Raw genomic sequence first — 21,425 nt, 5'->3', positions numbered from 1 at the left:
ACACACTCCCCATTATTCCAGCTTTTATATTTCCACTCGCGCACTCTTCGTTCTCTGCCGTCCTGTGAAAAATAGGGTGGCGGAGTATGACCAAAATGGAGTGCCGTTGATCAGTGAAATTACAGAAAGAATCGTAACGGCAGCGCATGCTCTGAGGTCCATGTGCAGCTCATACTGTACGGCGCTCTCTGCATTATTGCCACTGCAGTTCATATTTTATATCTCAGCCATTTAGCAGATACTCTTATCCACACACACTTAAACTATATCCTGTTACGTATAATCCATTTGTACAGCTGGATATTTACTGACGGGATTCAGGGTTAAGTGCTCGAGGGTACAATGGCAATGCCCCAACCTGGGATTCAAACTACAACCTACAAAGTTGTATGTCACGTTCCCTAATGATTACGCTACCATTGCTGTCCTGTACCCAATGGTACGTCCACACTCCAACACAGCTGCCCAGTTTGGTTCGCCTTGTTAGTGGCACCAATTTTTACTTTATTAGGACCGAGATCCTAGAGACACGTAACCACGGACCCACCCGGTATGGCTATAGGGTTCCGGTCCGGACATGCAAACGCGACACTTCACGTCTATTTTAGACTGCCTTCGCTGGCAAAGGCTGAACCGCGGTCCACGCAATGCTTGTTTCACCAAACAGGAATCTGCAGTTGTTCTGACAGGTCCACAGTTGGACTGAACAATGTGGACCCTTACGGCATTTTCCTGGCATGTCCTTCCAGAGGGGTTTAGGGATGATGATATTGAGGGAGAATTTCTTGCATCTATATTTATAGAAAATGTAACATTTTTTGTCTGCCCTCTACTGGAGAGCCAAAGCTGGGATACTGTAGACTGCTGGACACATTGCTACACATGGGGCACAGACCAGTTAAATAATGTAAACAGCCTGAACTCATGCTGACTGCAGAACACCCTTCAGGAAATCTCAGACTCAGTACACCATCATACAGTACGTTCAGTACATTTGGTAAAAACACAACTGAGCGACTTGGCTGTGTGGAATTTGAAGGTAAAGTTTGGCCGCTGTACAGGTGGTGGCCAATCCCAAGGGCTGAAAGCTAGTCAGACAGGATTATAAAGTAAAGGCGGAGGTTGGCGGATGGGGCTGAATGAGGGAGTTCATTGGCTGGTGAGCTCAGGGGAATGTAAGCCTGGGTTGTGGGCCTGTAGGCTCCTGGATGGCTCCTGATAAGAGGGTGACTCTATCCCCTATGAAAACAAGCGCCTCCGATCGCAGCGGCACATGGCCCGGATTGTGACTTTCCAAGATTCCTGCCTGTTGACCTTTCATTTCTAGGAATGAGGCCGCAGTGCCTGAGGAACCGCAGGGCCGCGAGAGAGCTTAACGCAGAGCTGCAGGGGAGCTTAACGCAGGGCTGTGGGAGACCTTAACGCAGAGCTGCAGGGGAGCTTAACGCAGAGCTGCAGGGGAGCTTAACGCAGAGCTGTGGGAGACCTGAACGCAGGTCCGCGGGAGACCTTAACGCAGAGCTGCAGGGGAGCTTAACGCAGGGCTGTGGGAGACCTTAACGCAGAGCTGCAGGGGAGCTTAACGCAGGGCTGTGGGAGACCTGAACGCAGAGCTGCAGGGGAGCTTAAGCAGGGCGGGAGACCTTAACGCAGAGCTGCAGGGGAGCTTAACGCAGGGCTGTGGGAGACCTTAACGCAGAGCTGCAGGGGAGCTTAACGCAGGGCTGTGGGAGACCTGAACGCAGAGCTGCAGGGGAGCTTAACGCAGGGCTGTGGGAGACCTTAACGCAGAGCTGCGGGAGACCTGAACGCAGGGCCACGGGAGACCTTAACGCTGGGCCACGGATGACCAGAAAGCTGGGCCACCAGAGTGCTTAATGCAGGGCTGCGGGAGACCTTAACGCTGGGCTGCAGGAGACCTGAACGCAGGGCCGCGGGAGACCTTAACGCTGGGCCACGGATGACCTGAAAGCTGGGCCACCAGAGCGCTTAACGCAGGGCTGCGGGAGACCTTAACGCTGGGCTGCAGGAGACCTTAACGCAGGGCTGTGGAAGACCTGAACGCAGGGCTGTGGAAGACCTGAACGCAGGGCTGTGGGAGACCTTAATGCAAGGCTGTGGGAGAACTTAACGCAGGGCCACGGGAGACCTTAACGCAGGGCCACGGGAGACCTTAACGCAGGGCCACGGGAGACCTTAACGCAGGGCCACAGGAGACCTTAACGCAGGGCCACGGGAGACCTTAACGCAGGGCCACAGGAGACCTTAACGCAGGGCCACAGGAGACCTTAACGCTGGGCCGTGGGGGACCTTAACATCCATCGCTGGTTCACATCTATATGTACTGCACACAGTCTGCTGCTTTTCATTCTGCAGAGATTCACCTCATTAGTTTTGATTGAGTTTTTCATGGAATACCAATTGTTGGCCTTTGGATTTCTACACAAAATATGACATAAATACCTTAAAATAACTGTGCCAATTACATCCATTGTTTTTTTTAGGCAAAGGCATTCACTCAACATATTACAGTTAATATCTGCCCCTAGAAAACTGCCAGCAGTCTCAATTAAGTTTGTTGCTGGTTCGATTCATTTTTATAGGCTCAATTTCATTGGTAATTACACTTAAAACTCACAAATTAATATCTGTCTGAACCCACACAGGCAACAGTATGAAAGGACTAACAGTGGCTAATTTATCATGATCTTGAAACAACAGTCCAATCCAATTATAATGAAGGTAATTTATCAATGAAGAGATCTCCATTGATAGCCCTACAGTACTGGTGTACGTTAAGCAATTAACACTAAAAGGGAGCTAATGTGAAGGAATGTACAAGAAAGGATTCAACAGCAGGGAAGCAACATAACAGGAATAAATCAGATTCTTTAATCCTCAGTTCCCTGGAGACCATTCTGAACTACTATCCCAAAGCACCTGGACAGAGAGAGCAGGTGCCATCAAGACCTTTATTCATCTTATATAAAAGGCACAGATTTGACACAGACATCATAAACCTGAAATCTATTTTCTATCACCGATAGCCTCTGAAGGTGAAAACTGACTAAAATCTGCCCAGTTTAAAAGAAAGACTTTACCAAAAGCTCGTCCATGCTGGTCTGGCACTTCTCCAGGTTGATGCGCTTGATTGCCACCTTCTCCTTCCTGGGCACACAGTAGGCCGCCTGGACCACCGCAGTGGCTCCACTCCCTGAAACCAGACGGGGACAGACATGAGACACAGGTGCACTTCCCAAGACCACCCAACTGCCACCACCATTAAGGCTCTGCTGCCTAAAACCAGGCAGAGATAGACATGAGATACAGGAACATTGAACTTGCTGAGACTGCCCACCTGAAACTACCATTGTGGCTCTACTCGCTCGCTACCTGAAACACACCGAATCTGTGGAAACACCAGTAAGGTGGAATGTGCTATATCTAGCCACAACACCCAGTAACATGGGGACAAAGTAAGTTACTACATCAATATGAGACCAACTGACAAACCCAAGAAGCTGATAGTGGTAGTGTCAGTCAGCCAGTGGGCACACTTCCATCTGGACTAAAACAGAAAACCAAGCACCTTGTGTAGTGAAGGATGGGTTAAACAGAGGCCCTAATTGTGGTCACCAAAGACCCTCTGACAGGTAAAGGGTAGGAGTTTCATTACATCCATCACACTTCCTCTCTCTCCGCCTCACTTATGTACTAAGTGTTTTCCTGCAAAATGACTGCCATAGATCACCCAGTGAGCGACACACACTGGAAGTGTTTGAGTGTAATCATTCCTTTACAATGTAAAGTGCTTTGCGAACCATGAAAAATGCTAAACAAATGTATTATTTAAAGGCACACATTTCCCTCCTAAAACCACTGCTGCCCAACCCTTGAAATCTGAGTGAAAGTGTGTTGAAGCCACAAATTGAGTATTAGCCTATCAGTAATAAATTGGAAACAACAATTATAGCTCTAGTGCTGAAGCACATTAAACCCAAAACGTCACCGTGGCTAAAGTCGTAAGAGCAGGGGAATTATTTTCACATTTCATTTCAAGGAGATGACGCCATCAACACAAACACAACTGAGTTGGACCATCATTGTATTTTTAGCCTCTTGCCACCACAGGAGTAGAAAAGTAATTTGGATCCATAAATCTTCAGTGACATGAAAAACAGAACTGCACAGCGATTTGTCACAACTGATGTTTGCTCGGACATACCTTCAGAACGTAACTAACGAACAGAAAAACAGGAGGGCGAGGGTGGGGGTGGGCGGGGCAGGGGGTGTGTCTGTATTCTGGCCGAGCCGCAGTGGGTGGTCACACAGGGAGAGGGGCCGCCCCCCGTCCCAGGACGTGGTCCTTCCAGCCGGCCGAGCTCGAGCAGCAGGAGAACCACCGCTGGTCCCAGCGGAGAGACGGTTTTACAGCGGCTTTGTTGTTTCAGCCAGCGCACTGCCGGCGAGGGGGTCCCCGTGCGGCACTAGGGCTGGGCCGCCGCCGCGGTACGAGCGCCTGCTCCCATCGAGGGAACGAACAGCTGGAGTCCTGAGTCAGCGAACCGCGTCCGCAGAGGGACGTGATCAGCACTGACACACAGCCATGCGCGGGGAGGGAGGGGGCGAGCTGCCTGACTCCAAACCCCATCGCCCGCCCACCACTATGACCCCCCAACCCTCAGAGAGCGAGCCTGATGGGTAGGGACCACTCTGCTCACAAAAGCAAACCCTCCCCTCTGTTTCTGTGATGACTGCGATCTCTGACAATGGGAGCAGACACCTCACATACAATTTTTCACCTGAAATAATGTGGTGTTTCAATTTAAACGTTTAAATGTTTTAAATGTTTTATTATTTTTTAATCTCGCATCAAGGGTTGGTTCTCAGTCCGTTTCACCAGATCCAGAGCCAAGATTAGCAGCCAGAGGCGTTGGCGCTGTCAGCGTCGAGAAGACTCGTCCTCTCAGTGGTGCTGCCAACCATACCGACCACAGGAATGCGATCCCAACTGGAATTCGCCCTGCCATGTTGAAAGCGCCGGCATTTTCGACAACTACCTCTGAGCAAAGGCAGAAAAAGTCTTTGTTCCGCAGCACAGACGCCATTTTGATTTGAGGTGTTTTTATACATATAGGCTATTCTTTGCGGAGTCACACCTGCAGCTTCCATGTTAGGCTCTTATTTGGCAAATAGAATAGCCCTGCCCCAGAGTCACCTTCAAAATCCCTCCTGCATGGAACTCCACTCTTATGGGGATAACCTCTGTTCCACTCACCTCATGCAGCCGATTGGCCAGTTCAAAAAACTACTGGAGGAGCGCAGCCTGAACGTCTCTGGTGGTTACGCCCTTCCGCACTGTGAGCTGCAGAACCGTTCCCCTGACGGGAGGCCGGCCACTGAGTTCACGCCCATCTCCGTGCCCAACGACTGGAACCGGATCCTTACGCTACGGAGTTATTTACACCCCACTTTGTTTAATGGAAAGAGGTTTTGCCAAAAGCACATTGTGGTTCCGAGCCCACACAGCCAATTTGTTTACGGCAAGCTTGCATCAACCTCCAGATTTAAACAAGGTCCTCATTGTCCTCATTGAGTCAGCAAGGAATAATGGCTGTAAAAAAGGAAAAACTAGGCTAAATCTGACAACAGTTCTCAATTATTAATGTTTTCCACCGCTCCAGTTTGGGTCAAAACTCTCGGTTTATTGTTCTTCCAAATTGAAGAACATAGGCTAGTTATTTCCAAAAAAAAAAATTTAAAACAAATTTAAAAAACTTGTAATACAAATTGAGAGTATAAATTATAAGCTCCATTTTGATTGGAGAAACCACAAAGATAAACACGCAGCTGATTTCAAACAACCTTCCAAGGGTAACAAGTAACGTAATCTGTAAGCAATCAAAGTCTAGAATGCAATCTACACATGCAGGAAACACAGGAATGTACTGCTTTCCCCAAATCAGTTCCACACAATAGACTTTCATTCTAAAAACAGCAAAGAAAACACCAAACTACATTTTGGCTCACTGGTTTTTTTTTATACAACCACATTTATTTTAAACCATTCATGTTCTCCAAGCAAAATATTCAATTCACTGTTTAAGTACACAGAGGAGACCGCAGCACGTGGGCGTAAAAATGTCAACCTGCCAGTCAGCACAACGCGGATTTCACAAACGTTTTCATTTGTGACGGATCCGGCAGGTGATGTGGCGCTGAAACTAATCCCTGCTTAATAAAGCCTCCAGTTCAGCAGGGAACCGAACGCGAGCCGTGAGCATTGCTTTGTTCAGTAAACCGAGCTCAGCGTTAAGAACGCAACCCGCATGCCTTCACAGCACGACGAGAAACACCCGAAGCCACGCTCTGAACGATTCCAAGCGGTTTGTAGCCTACATGTAGCCTACATCCAACTGGACCCGGACATAAATATCAACGTTCCTAGACATAAAGGTTTTGAAAATGAGGCAAAAGGAAGGCTTGGTGTGCACGTAAAAGGCACGCCTGCATAGCCTTTTATAAATTCTTTGCATGTCCACTCCAGAAGAAACCCCGCGGGCATCAGAGACTCACGTTTAAGAGTTCCTCTGCTGGGATGTAGGCTATATAGCAAAGAATGCAAAGGAGACACTGAAATGTCACCGATCAGTCAACCCTGAAGGGAAATAGCCCAATGGGGGGTCACTCTCAGGTCACATGATGCAGAAGGATGAAAAAGAGGTAATTCAGGTCTTTTTTTTGTGAACTCGTTAAGCCAAACAGGGAGGAATATTCACAGTGGCCACGTGATGTGACAGTTTGAGGCCATGCAGCAATTACCGGATGAAGCTCCTAGAGGCTTCTGGGAAGACAGGACACAGCAGGGTCTGCGGAGCACAGGTCTCAGCACTGCAGTCATTACCTTACTCACACGGATAGAGGAGACCAAATGCAGGACTTCTCTATGGGCCAGGCATATTTACATAGCAATCAGCTATAGCCAATAAGGACAGTGCTACGGTAACCAAGGAAACCTGGCTGAGGAATGTTCTTGTAGCACGTACAGAGGGAATTACAGTGAGAATGGCGAAAAGGCGGAGCCTAGAGCAGGAGAGGGATGAGATTGATGACTCCACAGAGAGGTACAGAGGTCATTGGTCAGCCCACATGGGTGAAGTGGAAGAAATAAGCAGGGGTCAGCGACATTGGGAAATGTTCATTTAAGATGGATGGAATGGCTTCGTGGGAAGATGGCCAACAAGAACACTGGACTCCAAATGTAAACCTGAGACCCGGCTGGGGGGCAAAGATGGGGAAAGCTCAGGAGCAGCTCCACAAATCAGATAAAGCAAAGCCATTGGATACCAGTGCAATACGCAAGCATTGGTCCTAAAGACAAAACAACAGTAGCCCCAAATTAGAGCCTTGGGGTACTCACCCAGGGAGGGGGAAAGGAATTATAACCTTGATCTGATAGCAGTTACAGTAACAGAACCAAGCATCAGGAACGAACTACGTCAGTGGCACTCAGTGGTCACGCTAGCACATGGAATGCTGCGTCTTTGGAACGCAGCATTCCATTTAAATTAGGCTTTTTACAGGAATCCACCTGAGTTCTGATCAAAAGAACCACTTTTGCCTTAATATGCCAACTCACAACAATAATGTAATAAATGTAGCCTAAGCCATGTCATTCATAATTTTATTACGACACTTGTAACAGAAGCAGGATGAAAACACCGGGATTAGCGGAATGAAATAAGCAATAAATAATGCTTGGGCATTCTGATCGAAACAAATTGTTGGCATACAAGCTAATAATATTAAAAAACCAGAGGAGCAATTTCTGTTTTAATTTCCTCACGTTGAGCACGCCAGCTAGAGCGCGGCATCTCCTTTTTGACTTTTCATTAAAATCAAGTGCTTTGTCTTTGAATCGTGTAATGCTACCAACAGCTGTGTAAATATTATGATCAATAAACAACAAAAATGTCATTACAAAAAGACAATTAGCTCGAAGAAACAGGAGCAGTTATTGTTGTTGGGCTGTTATACTGCTGTACTGGTTCAAGTCTGGGCCATCACCAGTTGTAATCTTCAATCCAATATGTGTACATCGTGTTTTGCCCCTTGATGAGAATGTTACCTTAATATTATACGAGGAGAAAACTAATACACTGGCTCAAGTTTATGATAAATAATTCCAGCGGATATTGCAGGACAACATTCTCTCAAGCAAGATCATCATCTAACTGGCAGTTTATTAGTCTCTTACGGGGACAGAATGCCGACAACACCGCAACAGTCAATGATGCACCGGGGAATCCATAAAGTACTTGTTGGAGGAGTCACGTAATCAGCTCAGCAGAAGGACCAGATCTGAACAGAAGCAGGAAGGCAGAAGCTGAGCGCTGGCAGCTTCAGGCAGGAGCGTGGAGAGGTGGCCGTTTTCGGCACGGCCTGCATTGCTGTGAGCAGGAAAGGGCCCGGGGCCGGGGACCATCCCGCTATTTCTGGTGCTACTCTTTTGAATCACCTCGTGAGCACCAGGACACAGGATAGGACACATCTCAGGGGGTTGTGGAGGCCAATACACAGAAGGCCAATGCATGGGCAAATGCTGCTTTAAAGATATGTGTGCTGCACACACGATTCTTCTAGCATTTCATATATCTGGCTGGATTGTACTATGAATAACATTGAACTGGTAACTTCATTTTTATTAACTTAAAAGCAATAGAGGCCCATCAGACATGCCTACTATGCTGTATTATATTTCTGTACTGTATTATAACAAATAATTTTCTGACTAAACACTGATGGTTATGCTACATTTGAAAATCATGCTATTTAAACCCTGGGAAGTTGCTTCTTACAGTACAGCAGTGTACTGATGTACTTCTATTAATAATGACTTCATGACGGGTAGGCTAAATCTTGGGGAAACTGCTCCAAGTCATTCAAAACATTTTGTACATTCCTATCCAGAACAAGTCAAACACCACACACAAACACCACACTTCTCCTTGGGAGTCAGTAGCACTCTAATGAAAACAAACATGAGACGGACACAAACCCACACACACCAAACTAAAAACAAACTAAGAGAAGCCTCTCAAGAGCTGTCAGGGACTCGAGGCTAGAACTCCGAGCTCTCCTCAGAGCTCAGAGCCGAGCAGGCCAATCGCTGGGGAGGTGACCATGACTTTGAAGGCTGAAATTTCAGCCAGAAATGAGTGAAGGCTCAACTGGGCCGGGCAGAGAAACCAGAGTGCTGGATTCAGGATATATTTGTAGTAAGGCCTGAAGATAAATCGGCCCAGACTCTGAAACTGTACCCGGTCCAACTTTTTACAAGTCAATAATATTTGTCTAGAGTTATTACTGCATGAGGTCACCTCCCCAGAGCCATAGTAGTATGCTACCACACACATTCCAGGGCACCAGGTTCAGATACAAACACCTTTTCTGCCCCAAACTGCCCAACAGCTCTCTCCCCTCCTCACATACACACACTGCAGAAGAAAATGCAGCCCTACCAGCAGTCAAAAACAGGCAGTTTCTTCACTAACTCCCATAAACTGCTCTGGACATAAATATGGAAGCACCCTTCAAGCTCCCTAAAAATGATTCAGGTCGAGAAAGAAGAGAAACAGCCATGAGTTTAATTCTGTGAGCAGAGCCAGGACGCAGACATGTTTACTGCAGCAGGAGAAGGAAATGCTCTTCCCTCAACTCCCAAACTTCATTTGGCGAGACAGCGGAATGAGACGTGTGAAAACAAATGTCTTCCCCTGAGAAACTCCTTCAGCAATCATGTTCAAAGGAGCGCACTCAGAAAAGAAGCCCCCTCCGCCCAAACCCCCCCCCCCCCCACATAGGTTGTGACAAAGTTGAGATGATGGAATTCTCTGCTGTCTGTATGGGTGCCACAAATTGCACAATATGAAAAAACCCGCCACTAAGCTCTGCTGCTTTTTTCCTACAGAATAATGCAATTCTGGCCTATGAACTCCCGCCAACCCTGTAATTACAGGAAAAACACATTTGCAAAACGACAGGTTTTTCCTAAAACCGCTGCCAAGTTTGCATCTCCGAAGAGAGTGAAACAACGGAACGTTTAATCTACGAGGACTGAACGAGGACGACCCGCGCTGTGTGTGGTAATGAAAGGGATCGATAACTATACGTCTCGCACGTTGCCGTTTTTGATAAATTGGCAACAGGGGAAGGACCCAGTCGCTCACTCCGCCATGTGATCAAGACGACGGGATCCTGCTCAGAAGAGAAGGGGGAGGGGGGAGGCTCACCGGTCGCTGGCGAACCAACGCGTAGGCCGGCTCTTCCCCCTCAATGGCGCAAGGCGCTCTGGCGCTCCGCGTGAAGTCTGCACACGACAGCCCATCAGAAGGCGGACGCGGAGGCCAGTTGCTAATGCCCCAGGAGGGGGGCCCCATGAAAGACGCGGCCGGGGCGACCTGAGCGAAATGTCAGGGGTGTAAACTGAGCGAGCGCCGGGACCGTAGAGGCGGGAATGGCATTTAGCACGTCCTGCAGAGCGGAATTCTCCAGGGCCCTAATCAGCGACGAGCACAACACTCCTCCGCAGTCCCGGTCCGTAGGAAGAAGAGCCCCACTCCGGGCTCCCGACCACGAGCGCAACCCAAAATCATTTCGCAAAGGACTCGGCACGGAGAAAATGGCACCCTTACAGCACAGGAGTGTTTCTGCTAAGCGTCACACTTGCTCAGGTTACCAAACGCAGTCTCCAGGAAAGGCAGCTGCCAGCTTTGCTTTTTGCCGCAGGACGACAATTTCCTTTTTTTCCCCCCAGTGTGAAGCGTATTGAACAGGGAGGTTTTTGGGGGGGGGGGGGTATTTCTCATTTGGGTTGGACAATGCTCAGAAAAAAATATATAAATGAATTACCAGCTAAAAGGGGATTCAATATTGGGTAGAGGGGGCAGACTGAATCTTTTTTTTTTCCCATATTTAAACCAATACTAAATCACCCAACATGAAAAAGTGGTTTTTTCACATATTATAAAACAGACTGCAAACAGAAAACATTAAAAATTATTGTTTGTCATTTTATAACAATGGCTGGAGTTTGCCCCAAAAACAAGAATTAAAAACAGAAAAATGAAATAAGAGCGATGTCTGGACACAGACAGAAGTAAAAACTATTTGGATCAGCCATGGGGAGCAGCTTATTGGGGTAATGGTAAGGCTCCAAAGCAACTGCATATAGGCTAATTTGGTCCTGATGTGGAGGCATTTGAAGTAGCTGGATTAATAAATGTGCTACTCTGATGGTGATATGTCTCGCATAATGTCCTTTGATTGAGCAGACGGATAGAGTAACACCAAACAAATGAGTAACCAGAAGCCTAATGAATGAGGGAAGAGTTCTGGGACCACATTAATTAGCAAAGACGCGTTATCAAACTGGACTAAATCACATTCTGAAAGGCTGCTGGGGTCGGGCAGCTGGTTTTCATTCAGTGAAATCTGAATGAAATGATAGAGAAGAATACGGAGGAGCATCAAGAAAGAACCTGTGCATTGATCTGCGTGCAGCTAGTGAGAGGAGGCCACAGTGTGTATGACTCAGCAGCACCACAGCAAAATATCCCTACGCCTCAGGAGAGAGTGCCAGACAGTGTGTGTGTGCGCGTCTGCGTGCGTGTGTGTGTGTGAGAGAGAGGGGATGAATCACGCAGAGGAAGATAAAGAAGCTGCAAACACGACTGAGAGAAGAGCGCTGCTTTATGTGTTATGTGTTTACAACCAAATGTCATGGTTAAGTTACTCTGCCAGTATTGTTTTAGCTTTTTATGTGAAAGACTCATTTCATAGTCTGCATTATAATTATTGTGCTTTGGCCATATGTAGCCAGCTAATTGCATGCCACGGCAGTAAAGCTTTGTGAAATTAAACTGAACTGGGAGATGTGGAGACAGACAGACAAAAAAGGAGGGGGGGGATGGGGTGTCACTGAAAAACTGCCCAGAACAGGAATGGTGTTTGTCATTGTTGCACACAAGCCTGTCTGGATCAGCCCTCATACAATATTCTGAAGCATTAAATGCATTACTAAAAACTGTGAATTAAAAGTATCAATGCATTTTCCCCCAAAATGTTTGTTTTATTTGTTATTTTCTCATTTCCTTTTGATAAAGGCTTAATCTGCCATGTATCAGGAAAGAATTTAGCCCATTATTCTGTCAGTCTCCTAACTTGACACTCCATCACAACTGACTAGTCTAGAGATTGTGACAAAGGGAGGTAGTATATGATAAACTTGTTTTCCCCCTGGGACCTAGCATCAGTACCTTGTGAGGCCCTGTTAACACCAGTCTGGAGACAAACAGCCCAGTGCCAAAGAGTAACCCATCTGCCATGCCGTCAGCCAGGTATCCTGAGTCCATTAGCTTTTGGCTTAGAGCAATACAATGCTAAATTAACTAATACGGTAAATTAATCAGTGTCGAATGTTGCTCTGTTGCACATCAAAGGTTTTCGTACTAGTTTTTACTGTGTAGGCCTCTGCTCAATGTCTTTTAGGTAGGATTTATTTCTTCATTCCCATACATTACTGTTGTGGCTTGAATAATGTTGGAATACAGCAGTTTCCAACATCAATCGCTGCTTTCATTACCACAACAGCCTGAAGTAACGGTCAACTTGACATGCACCTCTGTGTCTAACTAATGCTACAATTAACTTTGGCCAATATCTACACAAAACCTGGAAGCAGTGCTCACTTTAAGTCATCTAAGTGGTAAACCACAGTATTCAGAACATCAAGGGGAAACCAAGTTAGATGTAACCAAGTCATGATGTAAATACGAATTTGCCTGTGCACACTGTTGGAGCAGCATCCTACTCCAGCTCCTCTGCTTTTGGTACAGGACTGTGCTTTTCAGCAGAGCAATATAACAAAACAGGTAAAGCGTGCTTTCAGTACGTTAAGGCAAGACAACCATCCAGTCACATCATTCCATGTAGTTTCAACAATGCAGAGATCAAGAGCGCATCTTAATGAATACAGCGACGACCTTCCCCACATTCCACAAAGGGAAGGCAAATCATTACTCAATCTCTGGCTCGTTGTTCAATCGGGGGAGCTAGGGCCCAGCTATTTCTACTCATCTGTCTGCACCTTTCCTTCCTTTCATGATAGAAGCTCACGATCCACTCCACTCCCTCTCAAATCTCCTAACCCGCATGTCACCCTTCATATATTTATTTCAGCCTTTATGGACAGCAGTTCCTCCCCTCCCCTAAAGCGCACAAAGCTGGTAATTAGGCAGTTCTGAGTAGTGGTCCATTCTTCCTTCTTGCTAATGGTCCCATCCGGCATCAGCCAGCCATGTGAGCCTTGTGTTATCAACCATTCTTGTGTTCTGTAACAGCAAATGTTTGGCATGCCGTTAATAGTATGGGACACAATAGAGTGACACAAGTCATGCAGGAGCAGATCGCTCCAACCCACGTCACTGCCGTTCCCTCTAAGAAGAGATGAGGCATTTATTAAAATCAGTGTGCAAACGCAGTACAAAACCAAGCCAAGAGTCAAAGTGTGTACCTATTTCATTCAACTACAATACAATAACTTCAAAAGAACCCCTTGGTATTTTTTTTTTCATAAAAACATGAAATCTGGCCTGGAATCATCTCTGATTTGAAAAGTGGATGGTAAATTAGAACCTGAGCAAATGACCCAAAAGTTTGAAACAGGAACGGTCGGCATGCTGCGACTACGCTGAACATGCTCAGTGGCACTCAAATGTCTTGAGAGCACAATGTCTCCTTCTTCAGTCAAGACAAAAGTATCTGGGTATTTATAGAATAGTGAGTCACCTTAGTGCTCATACAAAAGGTAAACACAATTTAACTGCAAGGAACCAAAACGGTGCTGGACTTTGGAAGACTATAAGGGTACCTTGCCGTTTTCTGAGAAGATAAAGGCTATCCGCAGTTCACTTCATAATTATAAAGTTACAATGAATTATACATTACTTCAAACATGTTCTTCTGACAGGGGATGAACACAGCCAAAACGTTATGTCTCCAGGGTGGGGCAACTGATTATTTGGAAAAGCAATCCAAGTTCAATCAACAAGCCAAGCACACACCAGGTAAGTGGTCTTTCACATCTTAAAAACCCAATCATACTCTCAATTTACATCTATATCATCATGGAACCACCAATCTTGGTGCCTTTCAAGCTACTGCATAGGGAAAACACACTTGTTTTCAAGACTTTGTCATTCCAGAAGTTTCTCAGCACACTAAAGAATAAAGATGGCAGACCTCTGACAGAAGACAATTACAGAAATATGGGCTAACACAGAAACAATGCACCCTCTCAAGGTAGAGTCACTCCACCAGAACCTGACTCAAGTAAAAGTAAAAAAGGATGTAGCCTATTATTCATGAAAAAACATAGCATACATCTGACTTGTGGAGCTACTTCAATACAATGCAGATCACGACCCTGCCTGAACTGTCCAGGTCGACCCAATTCAGCTGCTGTCACTTGCAACACCAGAAGGTCATGGCTTGTGCTGTGTATGAAGGTAGCTTTATCCACAGAGGTCTGCGCTGATTAATTCTGCAAATAAGCACTTTTTACAGGGCCGTCCGGAGTTAGCCTTTCTGAGAGGGTGAAGGCAACGGCGACAGCAGATGAAGCTTCTTCCCCGGAAGTAAATCAACAGACCGGATTCCAACATTAACGCTGATGCCATTTCCTCACAATGTTACAATTAGATGTGTGCAAGTGCTTTCAGGTCCTTAGATATTAAGAGACAAAATGCAGGTTATACAACATGACCAAAAGTATCAATGTGGCACATTATGTTTCTGTCACAGTAGCTCCATGCCATTATATGAATATGAGAATAATTTCACTTCAGAGGTAGAAATAAAATGTGGAAATAAAATGTGGAATTGCTACAAATGCTGTCATAATAGAGGAACAAATAGCCTGCTTTATGTTTTAAATGTTCATAATAACTGGGTGCCCACTCTTTTTCAAGATATAATTTTCCAGGACATTTTGTTTTTATGTGACCACCAACACCTATACAGAGTGGAACATTGCAACAGCGGAACAGGGGAAGGGGGGGTGACAATTGCGATTCAGGACCAGTGGGGGGGGGGGGGGTTGAGGTTGCGATTACGAACAAGGAGGTTGTCATCACAGACCGGGGTGGGGGAGAATGAGATCACAAATGGCACCTTAGGCTTTGGCCTCTAAAATACTATACAAAAAATACTTTCCAGGAAAACTAATTGTTTTCCAGGACATTTTGGTAATTTTGTTATTTTCTACAAATTTTCCATGACTGGAAATCTGAATCAAAAAATTACAGGTTTCCCAGGACATGTGGGAACCCTACGGAATCATTTGATCAGGAAAGTATGTATCTTAATATCATATGGCAGCCCTGTTATTATCTGATAACTAATCATTAAGAAGGACTTATCAAGCAGAAAAAAGAATGCCCCTTCCTACATTTTAATTGGCTCTCCACTCTCCAGCAACCTGTCACTCAGCCAGTATTCCACATAAACCTCTTATGAATGGATGAGTAGAGTGGGATCTTTTATTTGGTTCAGCCTAGGGTCAGAGCAAAACTACCAGAACATACTAAACTGGACTAATGATTTACCAACCACAGCAAGCAATAGGCACGGGGACTCATGTGAGAGCCTGAAACCATTCGAACAGAACTGCAAGTACGCATCTGTGAACCAAGCGTGGGGTACATGCCAACATCTACTCACATAACACATAGTAGGTGTTAGCCAAAATGAAATTTTAGATCTGCAAATGGCAGAAAGGACAACACAGAAGTGTTCGAAAATATAATCCATCACTAAGGAATATGCTTAATATGACACAGATTAACAAGGAAAAAGAATCTGTGACAGATGACAGATCACAGATCGCAAGGCAACAATGTAAACTCAAATTAAATGACAACAAGTGCATCTATTCATTGTTAGCCATGTGTTAAAAGAACAAAAGGCACTGAAACAGTTACTGAACATGGACTGCATCATGTTGAGAGAGAGGACCTTTAAGCAACCAGTGATTAGGTTTCCAAATAGGAAATTGGTTTAACTAGCAGATCAAAATCACAGGACACTGCAGCTGCCCTCCAAGCTAAGGGATTAATGTCTGCGTGGGAGCAGAGGGACCTGCAGAAATCTCAGCATCTGTAGAAGGCAGGGGGGAGGGGGGTTGGTGGGTTCACAGACTGATGGGATCTACTACTTTTCTTTTCAAAAGAACAGGGAGAACATTTCTCAATCATATGTAAATATGATTCATTCATAGTTCATGAATAAAAGATAAGACTCATTCACAAAGTATTTAGTCCACCCTACTCATTCACTGAGGAAAATTGAGACGATCCCTTGTCTGAATATGTCAGTCTTTCACTACTGTTCCATAACACTTCACAGCGAAACGTGATGATGTACATAATATGAGGGTCCAGGCCACACACATTACAATATTAAAAGCTCTTATAAGGTTTCAAGCCAGTGTACGGTATATTGTGTTTCTAGTTAGAAAGTAAAAAGCATTGGCATTTCGTTCTTAGATTTTAAAGTAACTCAGTTTAACTTTTTTCTGACTGGCAAAGTTTTCATATTTAAAACAAGGTTTTTTTTTTTACTTTGGTACAAAATTCAAAACTTGAGGAATGATGACAGAATGATGACAGTATGATGGCATCTGTGAGCCGAGTCCAACCGATTAGGACAGTAACGCTCAATTGATCCATATCAGCAGACTGCATAAAATAAATGACCGTCTCAGTATGATGTACATTAAACGGTAGCTGAAACCAAGAAAGATACTTGGCCAACTATGAATCAAACTATGCAGCGATAGCTGGTAGCTACAACTTAGCGCATGTTGGCTAGCTATCGTGCTCTAGCCAGGAAAATACATACCAAGGTAAACTTTGCAAATGAAACGATATGGTTTCTTTTACGCAATAAAGCACTTCATGATTTTTTGATAGGTAACTCATTCTAATCTTTCCATCAGAACAAAAAAATCTGCATAGCGACAATTAACGCATGGACAACGTAAAAGTAGCGTTATATTGGGCCCAAAGCCTTTACATATTGCAATAGAGCACCACCCACTTTGACAGGCATATGGACACCACGCTAGCTTTTAGCAAGCTACCTAGCCTGTTACTACGTGTGGCGATTAGTAAGCTAGCAGACGTTAAGTTAGCAAAGATATGACAGCCTTGCTTGTCAGTAACATTGGCGTAAGCGATCTAGTCTATCTGGCTCGCCAACTGGTCTTCAGGACCAGTATTTCAGCCAACTTCGTGATCCCAACAGAAATGCAGTCAGCTCATTGAGGCTACCTAACGCTAACGAACTCCGTAGTATGCTGACAGCAAGAGCTCTCATGAAAAAGACATGCTGTAGCAAGTTTACTTTACACACCTATGCTGACCAAATATACACAACTAGCTAGCTAGCGCTTCTATTGCAAGTTCCATTGCCGAAGCCACTCAGCTAGCCAGTAGCTAACGTATTTCAGCTCAGAAATAATTTCGCTTGGTAGATCGCCAGCTAACATTAGCCCCTAGCTAGTTAACATGTTAGCCGGCTAACGTTTTACAGCAAACTAGCAAACGAAACCTGACAGAAACATCCAGTTCTCCTGAATATTTAGCTGACTAAGTTAGCTGCTAGCTACCTATACACTACATAGTCTACAGTCTGCGATGACTCCACATGAAAGGTAATTGTCAACTAGCTGCTAGCTATCTTGCCACAGCTATCCGACAGGAACGGAACGCACCCGTTATTATATTCAAGAAAGTTTTAACAAACGTTAGCCGGTAAAATCTGTACGACCAGTTATCGATCTGCTTGCTATACATCTAATTTATCGCTTATCTTAGGAACATTAGGCGGTTGGCAAACTAAACACTCACCAATCACCTCCTGTAGCTCATAATCATCTTTGTTGATGGACCAAGGTTGGGAGCTCAGGTCCTCCGACATGGCTTTAGTTTGCTTTTTTCAAGGTGCACAATGCAGGCAGTACTGGATCTCGAAAGAGCGGCGTATTTTCCTCCTGAAAATGAAATATGGTTATTATTCCACACGGATCATAAACGCTACTCTTCCCCTCAGTTGCAATCTTTCACAGCTCCTACTATCATTCCCAAACTTTGCCACTAGCACGGCACTCCCCGCCCACCACGTCCCTGACACAGCCATACAGACGCGGAAAGCGGCCATTTTGTGTGTGGCAGATGTGTTCCCAGGTCGGTTATCATGCTGTCCTGATAATTTTGTATCCCTACATATGTTTGTCCAATGAACGCCATTAATGATAATTGGTGAATATTCCCACATAATTATTATTGGGGGCCAAGGAGCGAAGCTGCATTGTGTTTCTACCTTATTATTATGCATCATCATCTTTTTCTTCTGGCTAGGGTGTCTATGGCAGCCCCTAGAACCGTAAGGTAAAACGTTTTAAAATTTGGCACACTGATTAGGGACAGTCCCATGATTCTTTTCTCCACGATTCATGTCTGCACCTCGAGCGCTCTAGCGCCACTAACGGGTCAAAGTTTATGCATGTAAGTTTTGAGCCGTATGCCCGATTTAAAAAAAAAAAAAAGGTACCGTTGGGTTCCTTGGATCAAGCCGAGTTCAATGTTCAATGCACCCATAGACGTCAATTCCCACCATATTGGATATTCCGCCATATTGGATTTTCTGAAAAAGTTTAAAAAATTTTCACAGGCCACAAATTTTGTCCAATCGTCACCAAATTTGGCACAGATGGTGTTCAGATCAAGTTATCAGATGGATTTTTGATTTTTGAAAGTGTTCATCCTTCACAGCCAATTGAAATCGGTCATTTCACCACTGGGGGACGCTGCAATAAGCAAAAACAACTTTTTGCCTCATAAGTGTTGATGTGTTTCCCTTAACAAAAGTGATTATTGTGTCAGGTGATACTTTGGGAGACCCCAAAGATGAGATTGGGTATAGATGATCTTTGGACCAAGTTTCACTAAAGTTATCAGATGGGTTTTTGATTTTCGAAAGCATTCATCTGTTACCGTCAAAATCGGTGGAAAATCCACCAAACAGGATGTGAGGTCATATTTCAGCAACGCTTTGATGTGCTGACACTAGACTTGATTGACATACTCGGTACCCAGTTCCCTTTAGGATATCCAACAAATCTTGAGCCATTTGGCCACTAGGGATGCTGCAGTAAGCACATGTGCATCTAAACATCTTTTGACCACTGCCATCCTCTAAGAACAACTTGTCTAATCCCTCTGCATAGTACTGCGCTTCCAAACCTGGCCCACCCTGTTCGTTCGCTGAATACACCTTAATTAAAACAATCAGCCCCTCAGCGTTCACAGACACGTCAACTTCACCAATACTGATGAAGTGCTCTTCGATCACCTCCACATCCCTCATGGAATTGCCCAAGTCCTTCTCCCTCAAGTAGGCATTTCAACACCAACATAGTTTGTCCAATCTTCACCAAACTTGGCACAGATCATCTTCAGACCAACCCTCAAAAAAGTTCTCTGATGCATTTTGAGCATTTTATGCAATTTGAGCATGCTAACAGTGTTAAAGGCAAAACAGCATGCTCTTTCTTTCTGTGATGGGCCAATTAAGTAATTAAATGCACAGCCTAAAAATGTATATTACTTGTAGGCTATTTGTTCCAAGGCTACTTGTTCCTAGCAGCCGTTTACTGTCAGTTTTTTTTTTTTTTTACTTAAATCACTTGTTCCTGTTGCATGTTATTTCAAATGTTTCCCTTTGCTGCTCATGAGATCTATTAAGTAATTTAATAAATAGGGTTTTTAAACTCTGATTTCTTTGCTTTTTTCAGGCTTCTGTGATTTTCAACAACTTTGCCATGACTGCTCCCTGACTTGAGCCTATATTTTCTGTGTCAAACACACAGGCGTATGATGATGTACAAAATCTCCCAGAATAAATCAGTTTACATGGAACAGTAGGATAGATGATGTAATTATGTCAAGGCTCAAATTTCATCACACTTCCATAAACACAAATCATTGTAATGGATAAACTGAATTTTGATGTCTATGAGAAATGTAATGTAAAAGAACACGTTTAACATGTATTATTGTACTGCAGTAAGTATAATGAAGAGAGGAAAGGTTATATAACAAGGTGAGAGAGGTTGGCCGGAGATGGAATTTGGGAGGGATCTTGGGGGTGAAATGTGGACTGTAAATACGGCACTGCAGTTTTCTTCGAGGCACGAGGTTAGAAAATAGGATTTTAAAAATTAAGGGGAAATAAACATGCATTGAAATGAACTACACATTCCGGTACAGTAGGTGGCGGCATCCACATGTAACGTTGGTCATTCGTCTTTAAATGCAAAGAAGAAGAGGTTTAGTTGTTGTTCAGCGATCCGCCATTAAATGCAAAGAACGAAAAGTAGAAGTTGTTGTTCGACCAAACATTAAAATGGGCAAAACGCGTGATCTAAGTGACTTTGACCGTGGTACGATTGTTGGTGCCCGATGTTATGGTTCCAGCATTTCAGAAACGGCTGCCCTCCTGGGATTTTCACGCACTACAGTGTCTAGAGTTTACAGAGAATGGTGCGATAAACAGAAAACATCTAGTGAGCGGCAGTTATGTGGGCGAAAACACCTTGTTAATGAGAGAGGTCAGAGAAGAATGGACGGTCTCATTCAAGCTAACAGAAAGGCCACACATGCTCAATTAACAGCTGTCTACAACAGTGGTGTGCAGAAGAGCATCTCTGAACGTACAACGCGTCGAACATTAAAGCGGATGGGCTACAGCAGCAGAAGGCGAAGGCAAGTTCCACTTGTGTCTAGTGATGGGCGGGAATCGGGAATCGATTCCAGGGAACCGGTTCCAAGCGCGGAACCGTCGAGCCAGTTTAAAATTGTTGAACGTAACGATTCCGGTTCTTCGTCGTCTTGTTCCAAGTTATCCCTGCCTGAGTGCACTATAGGTAATAATTAAATGGCCTACATTTGGCAAAACAGATATGACTGAGTTCAAAAGCAACTTCCGGCTACTTTTAAGAGATTATTGGAAAGCACAGTGATCAGTGACGCTTCACATGACCGTGCATGCTTGAAACAAGCAACGGAACGTGAGAGTGAATCCGATGCCTTTAAAAATCAAATTGTTGAAATGAAGAAAGACGTTTGCTATACATTACATGTAAATAAATGTGTTTATTAAATAGCTGCTTTATGTCAGTGTGTTAGATTTTACATAATGATTTCACTTATTCATTCTAATGGAACTTTAACCAAGAATTCCTGTGTAGGTAGGCTCTTATGCAGGGTCAAGTGCAGTGGTATAAGCCTGGAGATTAGTTGACA

The 21,425-nt window shown here is 44.7% G+C and overlaps 1 protein-coding gene across 1 annotated transcript in view; it reads right to left on the bottom strand.

Moving 5' to 3' along the window:
* Positions 1-18,225, bottom strand: part of LOC135260949 (serine/threonine-protein kinase OSR1-like) — a 70,774-nt gene extending 52,549 nt beyond the window's left edge. Inside the window, exons 1-2 of the mRNA XM_064346710.1 lie at positions 17,970-18,225; positions 3,102-3,214 (exon numbers count right to left, since the gene is read on the bottom strand). Of these exons, the coding sequence (XP_064202780.1) occupies positions 3,102-3,214; positions 17,970-18,039 (183 nt within the window). The 5' untranslated portion in view covers positions 18,040-18,225. The remainder of the gene's footprint in view (positions 1-3,101; positions 3,215-17,969) is intronic.
* Positions 18,226-21,425: the final 3,200 nt, after the last annotated feature.

Source organism: Anguilla rostrata, chromosome 8 (genome assembly GCF_018555375.3).
Source record: "Anguilla rostrata isolate EN2019 chromosome 8, ASM1855537v3, whole genome shotgun sequence".
Lineage (NCBI taxonomy): Eukaryota > Metazoa > Chordata > Actinopteri > Anguilliformes > Anguillidae > Anguilla > Anguilla rostrata.
This window is presented reverse-complemented; position numbering and strand designations above follow the sequence as displayed.